We start from the raw sequence: 13,883 nt of genomic DNA on the forward strand, positions 1-13,883 counted from the left end.
TATGTATTATATGGTAGAGGGAACGATACCATCCTTAGTAGAATGAACTGTGGTTGAGTAGTGTACTTCTTAATCTTCTGCTTAATTTGAATGATGTTTTTCTTTAGAGGGGGATAGTATTACTTCTACTGGTTTCAAAATAGAGTGCGTTCTATTTCCTATCTCTATATACCTCTTTTATCTACTGGTTATGGTTTCCTAACTTGGCTTAAATGAATGTAGATAAAATTTTTGTGCACATAAGAAAGTGAATAACACATGAAGAAATAAAGAAAGGCTGCCTTTGTGAGTTGCAAAAATACTTCTATAAGAATATGGAACAACATAAATGAGATTATTAGCATTCAAATTATGTAGAATTTGGAGTGAATTTATATTTGGCTTTCTTTTTACAATTATTTCTTTCCTTTTTAAAAAGGTGATGATGAAAATAAAAATGCAAAATATCACACATGTTTCAAAATTCTATCTTCTGAGAGTCTCTGATGACCCAGAACGGCAGCCCATTCTCTGTGGATTGTTCCTGTGCATGTACCTGATATCAGTCCTTGGGAACCTGCTCATCATTCTGACTGTCAGCTCTGATTCCCACCTCCACACTCCCATGTACTTCTTCCTCTCCATTCTGTCCTTGGCTGACATTGGCTTCATTTCTACCACAGTCCCCAACATGGTTGCAGACCTTCAAATCCACAGTTCAGTCATATCCTATGTGGGCTGCCTGACACAGATGTCTCTTTTTGTCACTTTTGCATGTATGGATAGTATGCTTCTGACTGTGATGGCATATGACAGATTTGTTGCCATCTGCCACCCCCTGTATTATACAGTAATTATGAGCCCTCGCCGCTGTGGCTTCCTAGTTTTAGTGTCATTTTTAGCGAGCCTTTTGGAATCCCTGCTTCACAATTTCATTGCCTTACGACTTAAATGTTTCAAAGATGTGAAAATCACTAATTTCTTCTGTCACCCTTCTCAACTTCTAAATTTAGCCTGCAACAACACATTTAATAATAGCATTCTCACTTATGTTATTGGCATCATACTTGGTGTTTTTCCCTTATCAGGGATTCTTGTCTCATACTTTAAAATAATTTCTTCTATCCTGAGAATCACCTCTTCAGGTGGAAGGTACAAAGCCTTCTCCACCTGTGGGTCTCACCTAGCGGTGGTGTTCTTATTTTATGGAACAGGGCTTGGAGAGTATTTTGGTTCAATTTTGTCTCACTCTTCTGGAAACAATGTGGTGGCCTCATTAATGTACACTGTGGTCACTCCGATGTTGAATCCTTTCATCTATAGCCTGAGGAATCAGGACATTAGCAGTTCCCTAAAAAGGCTCCACTTTTGTGTTATTTAATAACAGGTACCATACATTTAATTTAAGATGCAAGTTGGAAAACTTAGAAAAATTAAGCACCTAGAACTGTGGATTCTGTCTCATTGGATCCATATTGCTTCTAAAGGTTGATGACTGTAATTTATGCTTATTTATCCAAAATAAAAGGATATTTTACTAGAATGACAATAGAGTAATTCAGTTGTTTTTACTTATTCATTTATTTTTTTGAGACAAGGTCTCTCTATATTGGCCACGTTAGACTGAAAACTCTGTAACTGCCTTTCTCTCTCTTTTTTTTTTGAGTGTCAGGATTAAGATGTACACCACCATACTCAACTGAATTTAGTTGTTTTATATTCACCCAAAAATTCAGTTTGGGAGATAAACTAAACTTATGAGTTATATGATAATGATAGTTGCTGAAAATTGTGAATGTAAACAAACTGAGATACTGAAAATTTTTACAGTTGTCTATTCTTTCCATGAAAAACCTTACACTATAAAAATTGGAAAGAAACAGTAAAATCTAAATAAACATGTATAGAATAATTTCAAAGACTTGAAATAGTTTATATCTTAATATCCCTGTCTTGGATTTTATTATAAAAGCACATTTGTGGTCTTATAGCAAATGTTAATGTGTGAGCTGTCTTTTTTTATGTCATCTTGACACAAGCTATAGTTATCTGAAAGGAGGGTATCTCAATTTTAAAAACTGATTCCATAATATCTGGATGTAAGATATTTTCTTAATTAGTGATCAATGTAGAAGCACCCAGTTCAAAGCAGTTCTTTGCATCCCTGGGCTGGTGATACTGTTCACTATGAGAATTCATGCTGATCAATCCATGAGAAGCAAACCAGTAAGAATATTCCCTTGAGGGACTCACATCAGCTTCTGCCCTCAGGTTCCTGCACCTTTTCAATTCATATACAACTTGCTTCAATAATGAATAGTGCTGAGGATGTATAATCAAATTAGCCCCAACTTGTTTATGGTAACTGTATTTCATTACCACCATAGCAGCCCTAAGACAATATGTTTCTGAACAAAAATATTTGTTAACATTTGATGTTCAGAAAAATAGATATAGAGGAATTGTATATTAGTTTTCAACAAAAATGATGACCATTTTCCTGATTTTAGAAATATTTTATCTCATCAATAGATGCAAAATGTTTTGTATGTTGAAACTAAACCAACTCCTCTTACCCCTTTATAGTAAACAAAAATAGTATTGACTAACTTAATATTGACATATAACTTGATGAGAGTAAAAACTGAATATTCCTTATCCTAGACAAGATAATAAAACAATTATAAGCTTTCTAGATCTTTCAGTTGACTGACATTCACAAAAATAACAGATACACTCTTGTCATATGCCAGCATCCAGCACTGACAGGTAAGAGGTTATCAGATCTTTTGCTTCCATTGTATGCTTCCTCTGCACCTCTAGCACTTTACCAGACAGAGAAAATATCCACAAACCATCTACTTCTAATATTTATTGAATCAAATTATATTATGAAACTGCACAAATTTTAAATCTGAATTCTAGAAAAATCTGTGACCAGGTGCTAAAGATGTAAACATGTTTCTATTTGTGACATTTCTTTACCAACAGGGATCCAAATGAAAATGAAAACACAGCATATACTAAAACTTATGGTATTTAATGAATTCAGAGGAAAGTTTACAATTACAATTCGAAGCATTCATATTTCAAATCAGAAATACAATAAATAAATAGCTGATTTTTTCCCTTAAGATTTAGAAAAGCAAGACAAAACCAAGCCACAAATTAGTGAAGAAAAATAAAATAGGTAAAGTTAGGGAAGAAAACAATAAAATAGAAACAAAAATAAATAAATGAAATGAAAAGTTGGTTTTTGAGAAAAATCAACAGCATTAGTAATCATTTAACCAAATTTAACAAAAAGATAGGAAAAAAGACAAAAATTAATGAGATTAGATCTATGAAGATGAACATTACAACATATACAAGTGAAATCCAGAAGATCATAGTGTCATACTTTCAACACTTATTCTAATAGATTGGAAATTCTAAAATAAATAGATAAATTTCTAAATGCATATGAACTACCAAAGTTCAACCAATGAAGGCTAAAAAGATCTATCACAATGAGATTGAAACAGGAAAAACAAAACAAAACAAAAATTTCCCGACTTAAAACATAAATTATCTGCCAGGTGTGTTTATGTGTTACCTTCCTTGTGTTTTGTTGGTCAGAATTGTCACAAGTGCTTGCTGACCAGTGTAGAGTGTTTTAATTTTTCTTGGTTACCAACCAGAATTAAATGATAAAACCATATTTCTACTAGAAGTTAACATTGAGCTGAGCTTAAAGTTTCTTCCTGCTAGATTTCACAGTGCTGAAGTGCTATGTAGGCTTCAGAGGAGTTAAGACTTCAGTATGCTTAACAGAAAGGAATTGTACAGATGATAGTGCCAACGTGCCATGCAAGATAGATGATTACCAGTGCAGTTGTCTTATAACTGCAACGGGAGTAACCGATTGTTATCAACATGGCTTGATACACCCTCCAAAGTAGGAAACACGTGCATGATCAAAACACATAGGTAGGGATTTCAAAGACAAAAGAGAAAATCTCATTATTCTTGTTTAGCTGAATTGTCATGACATCAAATTGTAGTTTTAAATTTTATGTTTATATCCACAGACAAATGTTCCTCTCATCCTTAACCAGTGAAGCTTCTCTTTGTCATCAATAGTGGTTAATACAGATACATACAGATGTTAATGATGCTTAGAATAAGTGATGGCTAAAGATTCAGCTCTAAACAGGATATTTATTCCATGCATGCTAAGGCTCAGGAAACATTGCAGAAGATAAATAATAAAAAAATGTAAGAGTCAGATGACAGGGAGAAGAGATAGATAATGCTGTTTTCAAGGCATGACACGGGACACACTAAATATGAGATTATATCACAGCCTATGTGGCTTCATAAAGTAGGTTAGCACAAAACTGAATTTCAAACCAAAAATAATAAGACGAGATGGTGAAGAACATTATACTCATCAAAAAATACATCAAAAGGACATTTCAATACTTAATATCTATACCATAAAGACACAGGTACCCAAGTTGGAAAAAAAAACAACACTATATCTTATACCACATACTGACCCTCACATACTGATAGTGGGAGACTTTAATATTCCACTCCCATCAAGATGGAGAAAAAAAATACTAAATAGAGAAATTTTAAAGTGAACAGATATCATAGAACAAATGAACCTAACAATTATTTACAGAACATTTTACCCCCACAGAAAGAAATATAATTTTTTTTCATCACTTCATGGAAATTTCTCCAACACTGAGCATATACTTTGATATAAATCAAGTCGAAAAAAATTGAAATAGCACAATACATCCTATATGACCACCACAGATAAAACATGGTTTTTTATCAGTAACAGAAAAATCAGGAAGTTTAATATTCATGAAAACTGAACAACTCATTGAATGAAAAATGAGTGAAGACACATGTTAAATAATTCTTGAATACTCTACATATCCAAACTTATGGGACACAATAATTACAGTTTTAAAAGGCAAGTTCATAGTACTCTCTCCCTACATAAATATTGGATAATTTTTATACTAGGACTTAACAACATACATGAAAGTTTTAGATAAAAGAGGAAATCACACTCAAAAATAGAAGACAGTAAGAAATTTTAAGACTCAATACTGAAATCAATAAAGTAGAAACATACAAAATGATACAAATAAAACCTTCCAACAATTCAATGAGACAATAAGACAATGAGTAAAATTAACAAAGCCTTAGTCAATATTAGGTAAAAGGCAAGGAGAGAACATCAAAATTAAAGATGAAAAGAGATACATAACAACAAAAACTGAAGAGATCCATGGACATATAGTGATACATTCTAAAATACTGTAGTCAGTAAATTGTAAAACAAAAAAATAAATATTTTCTCAATAGATACCACTTACCAAAGTTAAAGTATGATTAAATGTTCCTTTTAAACAGACCTACAAGTTCTTGTAAACAGAAATATTAATTTAAAATATTCCAATAAAAAAGACCATGCTCAGATGGTTTTAGTCCAAAATTACCCTAGATTTTTTCTTATTTTATTTTTTATTTTTTAAATTTTTATTTATTTATTTATTTTAATTATTAAAAATTTCCTCCTCCTTCCCACCTCTCTTATCCCTCCTCCTCCCACTCCCTCTCCCTCTCCAATCCTAAGAGCTGTCAGGGTTCCCTGTCCCATGGGAAGTTCAAGGTCCTCCCCCCTCCATCCAGGTCTAGGAAGGTGAGTATCCAAGCAAACCAGGCTCCCACAAAGCCAGTCCAAGAAGTAGAATCAAAACCCAGTGCCATTGTCCTTGGCTTCTCAGTTAGCCTTCATTAACAGCCACATTCAGAGAGTTCGGTTTGATCACATACTCCACCAGTCCCAGCCCAGCTGGCCTTGGTGAGCTCCCTTTAGATCACTCCCACCGTCTCAGTGGGTGGATGCACCCCTCGCAGTCATAACTTCCTTGCTCATGTTCTTCCTGCTTCTGCTCCTCATTTGGACCTTGGGAGCTCAGTTCAGTGCTCCAATGTGGGTCTCTGTCTCTATCTCCATCCATCGCAAGATAAAAGTTCTATGGTGATATGCAAGATATTCATCAGTGTGGCTATGGGACAAGGCCAGTTCAGGCACCCTCTCCTCAGCTGCCCAAGGAACAAGCTGGGGACCTCTCCTTGGACCTGGGAACCCCTCTAGAGTCAAGTCTTTTGCCAAGCTTAAAATGGCTCCCTTAATTAAGATATTTACTTCCCTGTTCCCATATCCACCCTTTCTTCATCCCACCCTTCCCATTCCCCCAAGCTCTCCCCAATCCTTCCCTTCTCCCTTCTCTCTACCCATCTCCCCTTACACCTGCCCCCCTTGCACCCAAGTTTTGCCTGGCAATCTTGTCTACTTCCAATATCCAGGAGGATAACCATATGTTTTTCTTTGAGTTCACCTTCTTATTTAGTTTCTCTAGGATCATGAATTGTAGACTCAATGTCTTTTATTTATGGCCAGAATCCACTTATGAGTGAGTACATGCCATATTCCTCTTTTTGGGTCTGGGTTATCTCACTCAGTAAAGCGCTTTTTATTTCCATCCATTTGCATGCAAAATTCAAGATGTCATTGCTTTTTACCACTGAGTAAAACTAAAGTGTATATGTTCCACACCTTCTTTAACCACTTTTCTATTGAGGGGCACCTAGGTTGTTTCCAGGTTCTTGCTATTACAAATAGTGCTGCTATGAACATAGCTAAGCAAATGCTTTTGTAGTATGATAGGGCATCTCTTGGGTATATTCTCAAGAGTGGAATTGCTGGGTCCTGAGGTAGGTTGACTCCAAGTTTCCTGAGAAACTGCCACACTGATTTCCAAAGAGGTTGCACAAGTTTGCATTCCCACCAGCAATGGATGAGTGTTCCCCTTACTCCACAACCTATCCAGCATAGGCTATCATTGGAGTTTATGATTTAAGTCATTCTGACAGGTGTAAGATGGTATCTCAAAGTTGTTTTGATTTGCATTTCCCTGATCGCTAAGGAGGTTGAACATGACCTTAAGTGTCTTTTGGCCATTTGAAATTCTTCTGTTGAGAATTCTCTATTCAGTTCAGTACCTCATTTTTTAATTGGGTTAATTAGTGTTTTAGTGTCTAGTTACTTGAGTTCTTTATATATTTTGGAGATCAGACTTTTGTCTGATGCGGTGTTGGTGAAGATCTTCTCCCAATCAGTAGGCTACCTTTTTGTCTTACTGACAGTGTCCTTTGATTTACAGAAGCTTCTCAGTTTCAGGAGGTCCCATTTATTCATTGTTGCTCTTATTGTCTGCGCTACTGGTGTTCTACCTAGGAAGTGGTCTTTTGTGCCCACTTTCTCTTTTATCAGTTTCAGTGTGGTCAGATTAATATTGAGGTCTTTAACTCATTTGAACTTGAGTTTTGTGCATGGTGATAGATATGGATCTATTTTCATTCATCTACAGGAAGAAGTCAAACTTTCATTATTTGCAGATGATATGATAGTGTACATAAGTGACCCCCAAAACTCTACCAAAGAACTCTTACAGCTGATCAACACCTTTAGTGATATGGCAGGATACAAGATCAACTCCAAAAAAACAGTTGCCCTCTTTTATACAAAGAAAAAAGAAGCAGAGAGGGGAATCAGAGAAACATCACCTTTCACGATAGCCACAAATAACATAAAGTATCTTAGGGTAACTCTAACCAAGGAAGTGAAAGATCTATTTGACAAGAACTTTAAGATTTTGAAGAAAGAAATTGAAGAGGATACCAGAAAATGGAGGGATCTCCCATGGTCTTGGATTGGGAGGATCAACATAGTAAAAATGGCAATCCTACCAAAGGAAATCTATAGATTCAATGCAATCCCCATCAAAATCCAAACAAAATTCTTCACAGACCTTGAGAGAACAATAATCACATTTATATGGAAAAACAAAAAACCCAGGATAGCCAAAACAAAGGAGTTAAAATTATACAATGGAAGAAAGAAAACATCTTTAACAAATGATGCTGGCATAACTGGATACCCTAGATTTTTAAAGAAGACTTAATTCCAATAGTCCTTAAATAATTCCAAAACATAGAAACAAATGGAAAATTGTTCAATTTAGTTATGAGGTCACAGTTACCCTGATACACTCTACAGTTACCTTGATACACTAACCAACAATGAAAGAAATGCAGACCAATTTTCTTTTTTAACATACATAGCCACAATCCCAATAAAATTATTTTAAACAGAATACAAGAACACATCAAAAAGATTTTTGATAATCCAGGAATTCATGAATGTCTCAGTATTCAAATGAATTAATTGATAAATGTAATCCACTATAGAAAAAAACAAAAGACAAAAATCACATGACCAACTAATTAGATGCAGAAAAGGCCTTTGACAAATTCAATAATCCTTTATAATAAAGGTTCTGAGGAGTTTGGGGATACAAAGAACATACCTCAACATAATAAAGGCAATTTACAAGTCCATAGCCATTATCTTGTGAGGACATTTACAAGAGAAAAGTTTAACTGGAAAGAAACACAGAGTAATATCACTAAATTCAGGAACAAGACAAGGCTATCCATTCTTTCAAACCCCAATCTATATAGTACTTTCTGAACTGAACATCATTAGAACAGGCACTAAGATCAACAATTAATGAATGGCTGAGGCAAGGAACTCCACCTTGAGCTGGAGAAGGCTTGAGGCAAGAAATTTCACAAGAGTGGAACTGAACCAGCTGCCTAGGCTGGAGTCAGCCTGAGAAAGCAAGCTCCACAGGGACAGGAGCCAATCCAATCCTGGAACATTGGCAGACTAGGACTGGGACAGTGACCTGGACCAGAGCAGACTTGAGACAGTGAACTTCACTGGAACAGGCCTGAGCACACCCAATCCTGATAAATCTGAGGGATCAGACTGAAGCCAGAGACCTTTGCAGGACCAACTCCAAGCCAGGGACCTCTACAGGAGGGGATCTAGATCAGGATTTAAAGAAAGAGTTCAAAGCCAGTAACCTAGGCCAAAGTATGCCTAAAATAGCAAACTCCCAGGGAGCAGAGCAAATCCCAGGAGCACTGAGTTATCTTCAGAAACAGGAGTGACCAATGGGGTAACTTATACTGTGGCACTGACTGTACCATGAGGAACAACCATCCGAGCTTGGATTCATTGGCATCTAGAAGATTAATCAACAAAATCTCAGACAGCCCCAAACACACCTATTAGAGGAAAAGATGAGTAAAAAAGGTAAGAACACATGCCACACCACAAAGAACAACAGAAAACCAGAAAACCTTAAAACCCCTACATCAGCAGGACATGAACAACAAAATATAGATGATTCAAAAGATAATAACCTAAAAGGTAACTTCAGGAGAATGTTTGAAACTCTTAAAGAGGAAATGAAAAATTCCCTCAAAGAAATGGAAGAAAAGAAAAACAAAAAATTGGAAGACATCAGCAAATCCCTTAAAGAAAACAAAGAAAAAAAATCAAACATATGAAAGAAACTATTCAAGACTTGAGAACTGAAATAGAAACAATAAAGAAAACAAAATGGAGGGAATAACAGTAACAGAAATCATGAGAAAATGATCAGGGATGACAAACATAAGCAAAAACAGCAGAATACAAGAGATGGAAGAGAGAATCTCAAGCACTAAAGATAAAATAGAGGAAATAGACTCACCAGTCAAAGAAAACATTAAATCTAACAAAAGCTTAACACAAAATATCCAGGAAATATGAAACAACATGAAAAGGACAAACTTAAGAATAATAGGTGTAGAAGAAGGAAAAGAAGTTAGACTCAAAAGCACAGAAAATTTATTTCACAAAATCCTAGAACAAAACTTTCCCAACCTAAAGAAAGATATGGCTATGAACTGGGCCCCTTTATCTCCTGCTGGAGGGGCTTCTCTGTTCCACACTTTCCTGCCCACCCACACCCCCCCAAAGCCTACCCTATTGTCTGTGAAGTCCTTGGCCCAGGAACAGGACCAGGTCCTGCTCCTTCACTGAGGGTACCCACCCAGAGGGATGAGTGTGCACCCACCCCGGAGGGGAGTACCCGGCACCTCCAGCTTCTGCTGCAGGGACTTCTTGGCTCTGCTCCCCCCCGCCCCGAGTTTGCGCTTTTGTCTGTGGGGTCCTTGGACCTCCAAGAGTCCTGCCCCTGTGCTGAGGACAGCCTTTCAGACCGACCAACCGGGGAAAAGTTCCTGCACGTGCACTGAGGAGATCCACTCAGAGTCAGTCACAGCAAAGTTTGTACCAAGACACCAAGATTCTCCAGGCTGCATTTGAAGGAAGAGATGGGTAGGCGCCAGTGAAAAAATTCCTCCAACAACCCAAAAGGCAACATGACATCACCAGAATCCAGGGATCATGAAACAAGAAGAATTAAACACCCTACTCCAGAAGAAATAGAAGAAATCAACTTTAAATGGAACTATATGAAAATAGTAGAGGAACTTAAACAGGAGGTGAAAAACTGCCTTAAAAAATGAAGATGACATGCAAAATTCAAGATGTCATTGGTTTTTACTGCTGAGTAAATGTGTATATGTTCCACACCTTTATTAACCATTCTTCTATTGATGGGCACCTAGGTTGTTTCCATGTTCTGGCTATTACAAATAGTGCAGCTATGAATGTAGTTGAACAAATGCTTTTGTAGTATGATAGGGCATCTCTTGGGTATATTTCTAAGAGTGGAATTGCTGGGTCCTGAGGGAGGTTGACTCCCAGTTTTCTGAGATACCGCCACACTGATTTCCAAAGAGGCTGCACAAGTTTGCATTCCCACCAACAATGGATGAGTGTTCCCCTTACTCCACACCCTCTCCAGCATAGGCTGTCATTGGTGTTTTTGATTTTAGCTATTCTGACAGGTGTAAGATGGTATCTCAAAGTTGTTTTGATTTGCATTTCCCTGATCGCTAAGGAGGTTGAGCACGACCTTAAGTGTCTTTTGGCCATTTGAATTTCTTCTGTTGAGAATTCTCTGTTCAGTTCAGTGGTAAAAAAACAATGACATCTTGAATTTTACGTGCAAATGGATGGAAATAGAAAACACTTTACTGAGTGAGGTAACCCAAACCCAAAAAGAGGAATATGGTATGTACTCATTCATAAGTGGATTCTAGCCATAATTAAACGTCTTTGAGCCTATAATTCGTGATCTAGAGAAGCTAAATAAGAAGGTGAACCCAAGGGAAAACGTATGGTTATCCTCCTGGATATTGGAAGTAGACAAGATTGCCAGGCAAAACTTGGGTGCACAGGGGTGTGTGTGGGGGGGTACACGTAAGGGGAGATGGGTAGAGAGAAGGGAGAAGGGGAGAATTCGGGAGAGCTTGGGGGAATGGGATGGGTTGAATTGAGGAAGGGTGGATATGGGAGCAGGGAAGTAAATATCTTAATTAAGGGAGCCATTTTAGGGTTGGCAAGAGACTTGTCTCTAGAGAGGTTCCCAGGTTCAAGGAGAGGTCCCCTGCTTGTTCCATGGGCAGCTGAGGAGAGGGTGCCTGAACTGGCCTTGTCCCATGGCCACACTGATGAATATCTTGCATATCACCATAGAACCTTCATCTGGTGATGGATGGAGATAGAGACAGAGACCCACATTGGAGCACTGGACTTAGCTCCCAAGGTCGAAATGAGGAACAGAAGGAAGGAGAACATGAGCAAGGAAGTCAGAACCACAAGGGGTGCATCCACCCACTGAGATGGTGGGACTCATCTAATGGGAGCTCACCATGGCCAGCTGGACTGGGAGTGATGGAACATGTGATCAAACTGGAAACTCTGAATGTGGTTGTCAATGAAGGCTGACTGAGAGGCCAAGGACCACGGCACTGGGTTTTGATTCTACTGCATGGATTGACTTTGTGGAAGCCTGGTTTGTTTGGATGGTCACCTATAGACCTGGATGGAGGGGTGAAACCTTGGACTTCCCATGGGGCTGGAAACCCTGACTGCTCTTAGGACTAGAAAGGGAGAAAGATGTGAGGAGGGGGAGGGAAAAGGGAGACAGAGAGGAGGTGGAAATTTTTAATAAATAAATAAAAAGAAAAAAGATATGGCTATGAAGATACAAAAACCTTATAGAACACCGAATAAACTACACCCAACATAAAGTTGCTTTTTCATATAATAATTAAATCACTAAACATAAACATACAGAATAAAGAAAGGATATTAAGAGATGCAAAGGTAAAAAGCCAAGTAACATAAAAAGGCAGACCTATCAGAATTGCTCCTGATTTCTCACTGGAGACAATGAAAGCCAGAAGGTCATGGTCAAGCTTTATGCAGATATTAAGACACCCTGGATGCCAGCCAAGACTACTCTACCCAACAAAACTTTCAATCACCATAGAAGGATAAAACAAAATATTCCATGACAAAACCAGATTTAACCAATACCTAGCTACAAATGTAGCCCAACAGAAAATACTAGAAGGAAAACTCCAACCCAAGGAAGTTGGCTACATCAACAAACACAGACAATTGATGGTCTCATAGCAGCAAATCCCAAAGAAGGGAAAAACACACAAATTAACATCACCAACAATGAAAACTAAATTTACAGGAGATAGTAATCATGGGACATTAATATCCTTTAATAAAGTAAGACTCAACTCACCTATAAGAAGGCACAGGCTAACAGATTGGATATGAAATCAGAATCCAGCTTTCTTCTGAATACAAGTAACACATCTCAACCTCAAAGACAGACATTGTCTCAAATCAAAGGGTTGGGAAAAATATTCCAATCAAATGGACCTAAGAAACAAATGGCTATCCTAATATCTAACCAAATAGACTTCAAACTAAAATCAGTCAAAAGAGACAAAAGACATTTCATAATTGTCACAGGAAAAATTCATCAAGAGTAAATCTCAATACTGGACATCTATGCCCCAAATACCATGGCACTCTCATATTTAAAAGAAACACTTCTAAAGCTGAAATCATACATTAAACACTACTAATAGTGGCAGATTTTAACATGCTACATTCACCACAGGAGAGGTTAGTCTGACAAAAAATGAACAGAGAAATAAGGAATTAACAGTTGTTATGACTCAAATGGACTTAACAGACATCTATAGATGAGAAATTAAAGTATAGGGAGAAATTAAAGACTTCCTAAAATTCAATGAAAATGATCACACAACATACCCAAATTTATGGGACACAATGAAAGCAGTGGTAAGAGGAAAGTTTATAGCAATAAATGCCTACATAATGAAGCTGGAAAAAATCCCACACTAGTGAAATAGAGAACATTTGAAAACTTTAGAAGAAAAAGAAGCAAACTTGCCTAAGAAAACTAGTCAGCAGGAAATAATCAAATTGAAAGATGAAATCAACAAAATAGAAACAAAGAAAACAATACAAAGAATCAGTGAGACAAAGGGTTGGTTCTTTGAGAAAATGAACAAAATAGACAAACGTTTATCCAAATTAACCAATAGAAGAGAAAGAATACCCAAATTAATGAAATCAGAAATGAAAAGGGGGACATAAAAACAGACATGGAGGAAATACAGAGAATCATCAGGTCATATTTCGAAAACCCGTACTCCACAAAATTGGAAAAACCTAACACTTTCTGGATGACTATCACTTACCAAAATCAAATCAAGATCAGATAAGCAAATTAAACAGACCTATAACTGCTGAAGTAATAGAAACAGTCATCAAAAATCTCCCAACCAAAAAAATCCAGGACCAGATGGTTTCTGCTCAGAATTCTACAAGATTTTCAAAGAAGAACTAATACCAATACTCCTCAAATTATTCCACACAATAAAAACAGAAGGAACATAGCCAAACTCTTTTTACGAGGCTACAATTACACTGATACCCAAACCACAGTGAGACAACTAAGAAAATGAGTTACAGA

At 37.0% G+C, this 13,883-nt stretch overlaps 1 protein-coding gene across 1 annotated transcript; it reads left to right on the plus strand.

The window, feature by feature from the left end:
• Window positions 1–421: 421 nt before the first annotated feature.
• Window positions 422–1,360, plus strand: LOC125408239 (olfactory receptor 7E24-like). Its single transcript, XM_048446360.3, has one exon. The coding sequence runs from the start codon at window positions 422–424 to the stop codon at window positions 1,358–1,360; it is 939 nt and encodes a 312-aa protein (XP_048302317.3).
• Window positions 1,361–13,883: the final 12,523 nt, after the last annotated feature.

This window comes from Myodes glareolus, chromosome 4 (genome assembly GCF_982192425.1).
Source record: "Myodes glareolus chromosome 4, mMyoGla1.1, whole genome shotgun sequence".
Lineage (NCBI taxonomy): Eukaryota > Metazoa > Chordata > Mammalia > Rodentia > Cricetidae > Myodes > Myodes glareolus.

What these genes read in the sequence shown, in the direction of transcription:
- LOC125408239 (XM_048446360.3), top strand. Translation starts at nt 422, where the DNA reads ATGATGAAAATAAAAATGCAAAATATCACACATGTTTCAAAATTCTAT.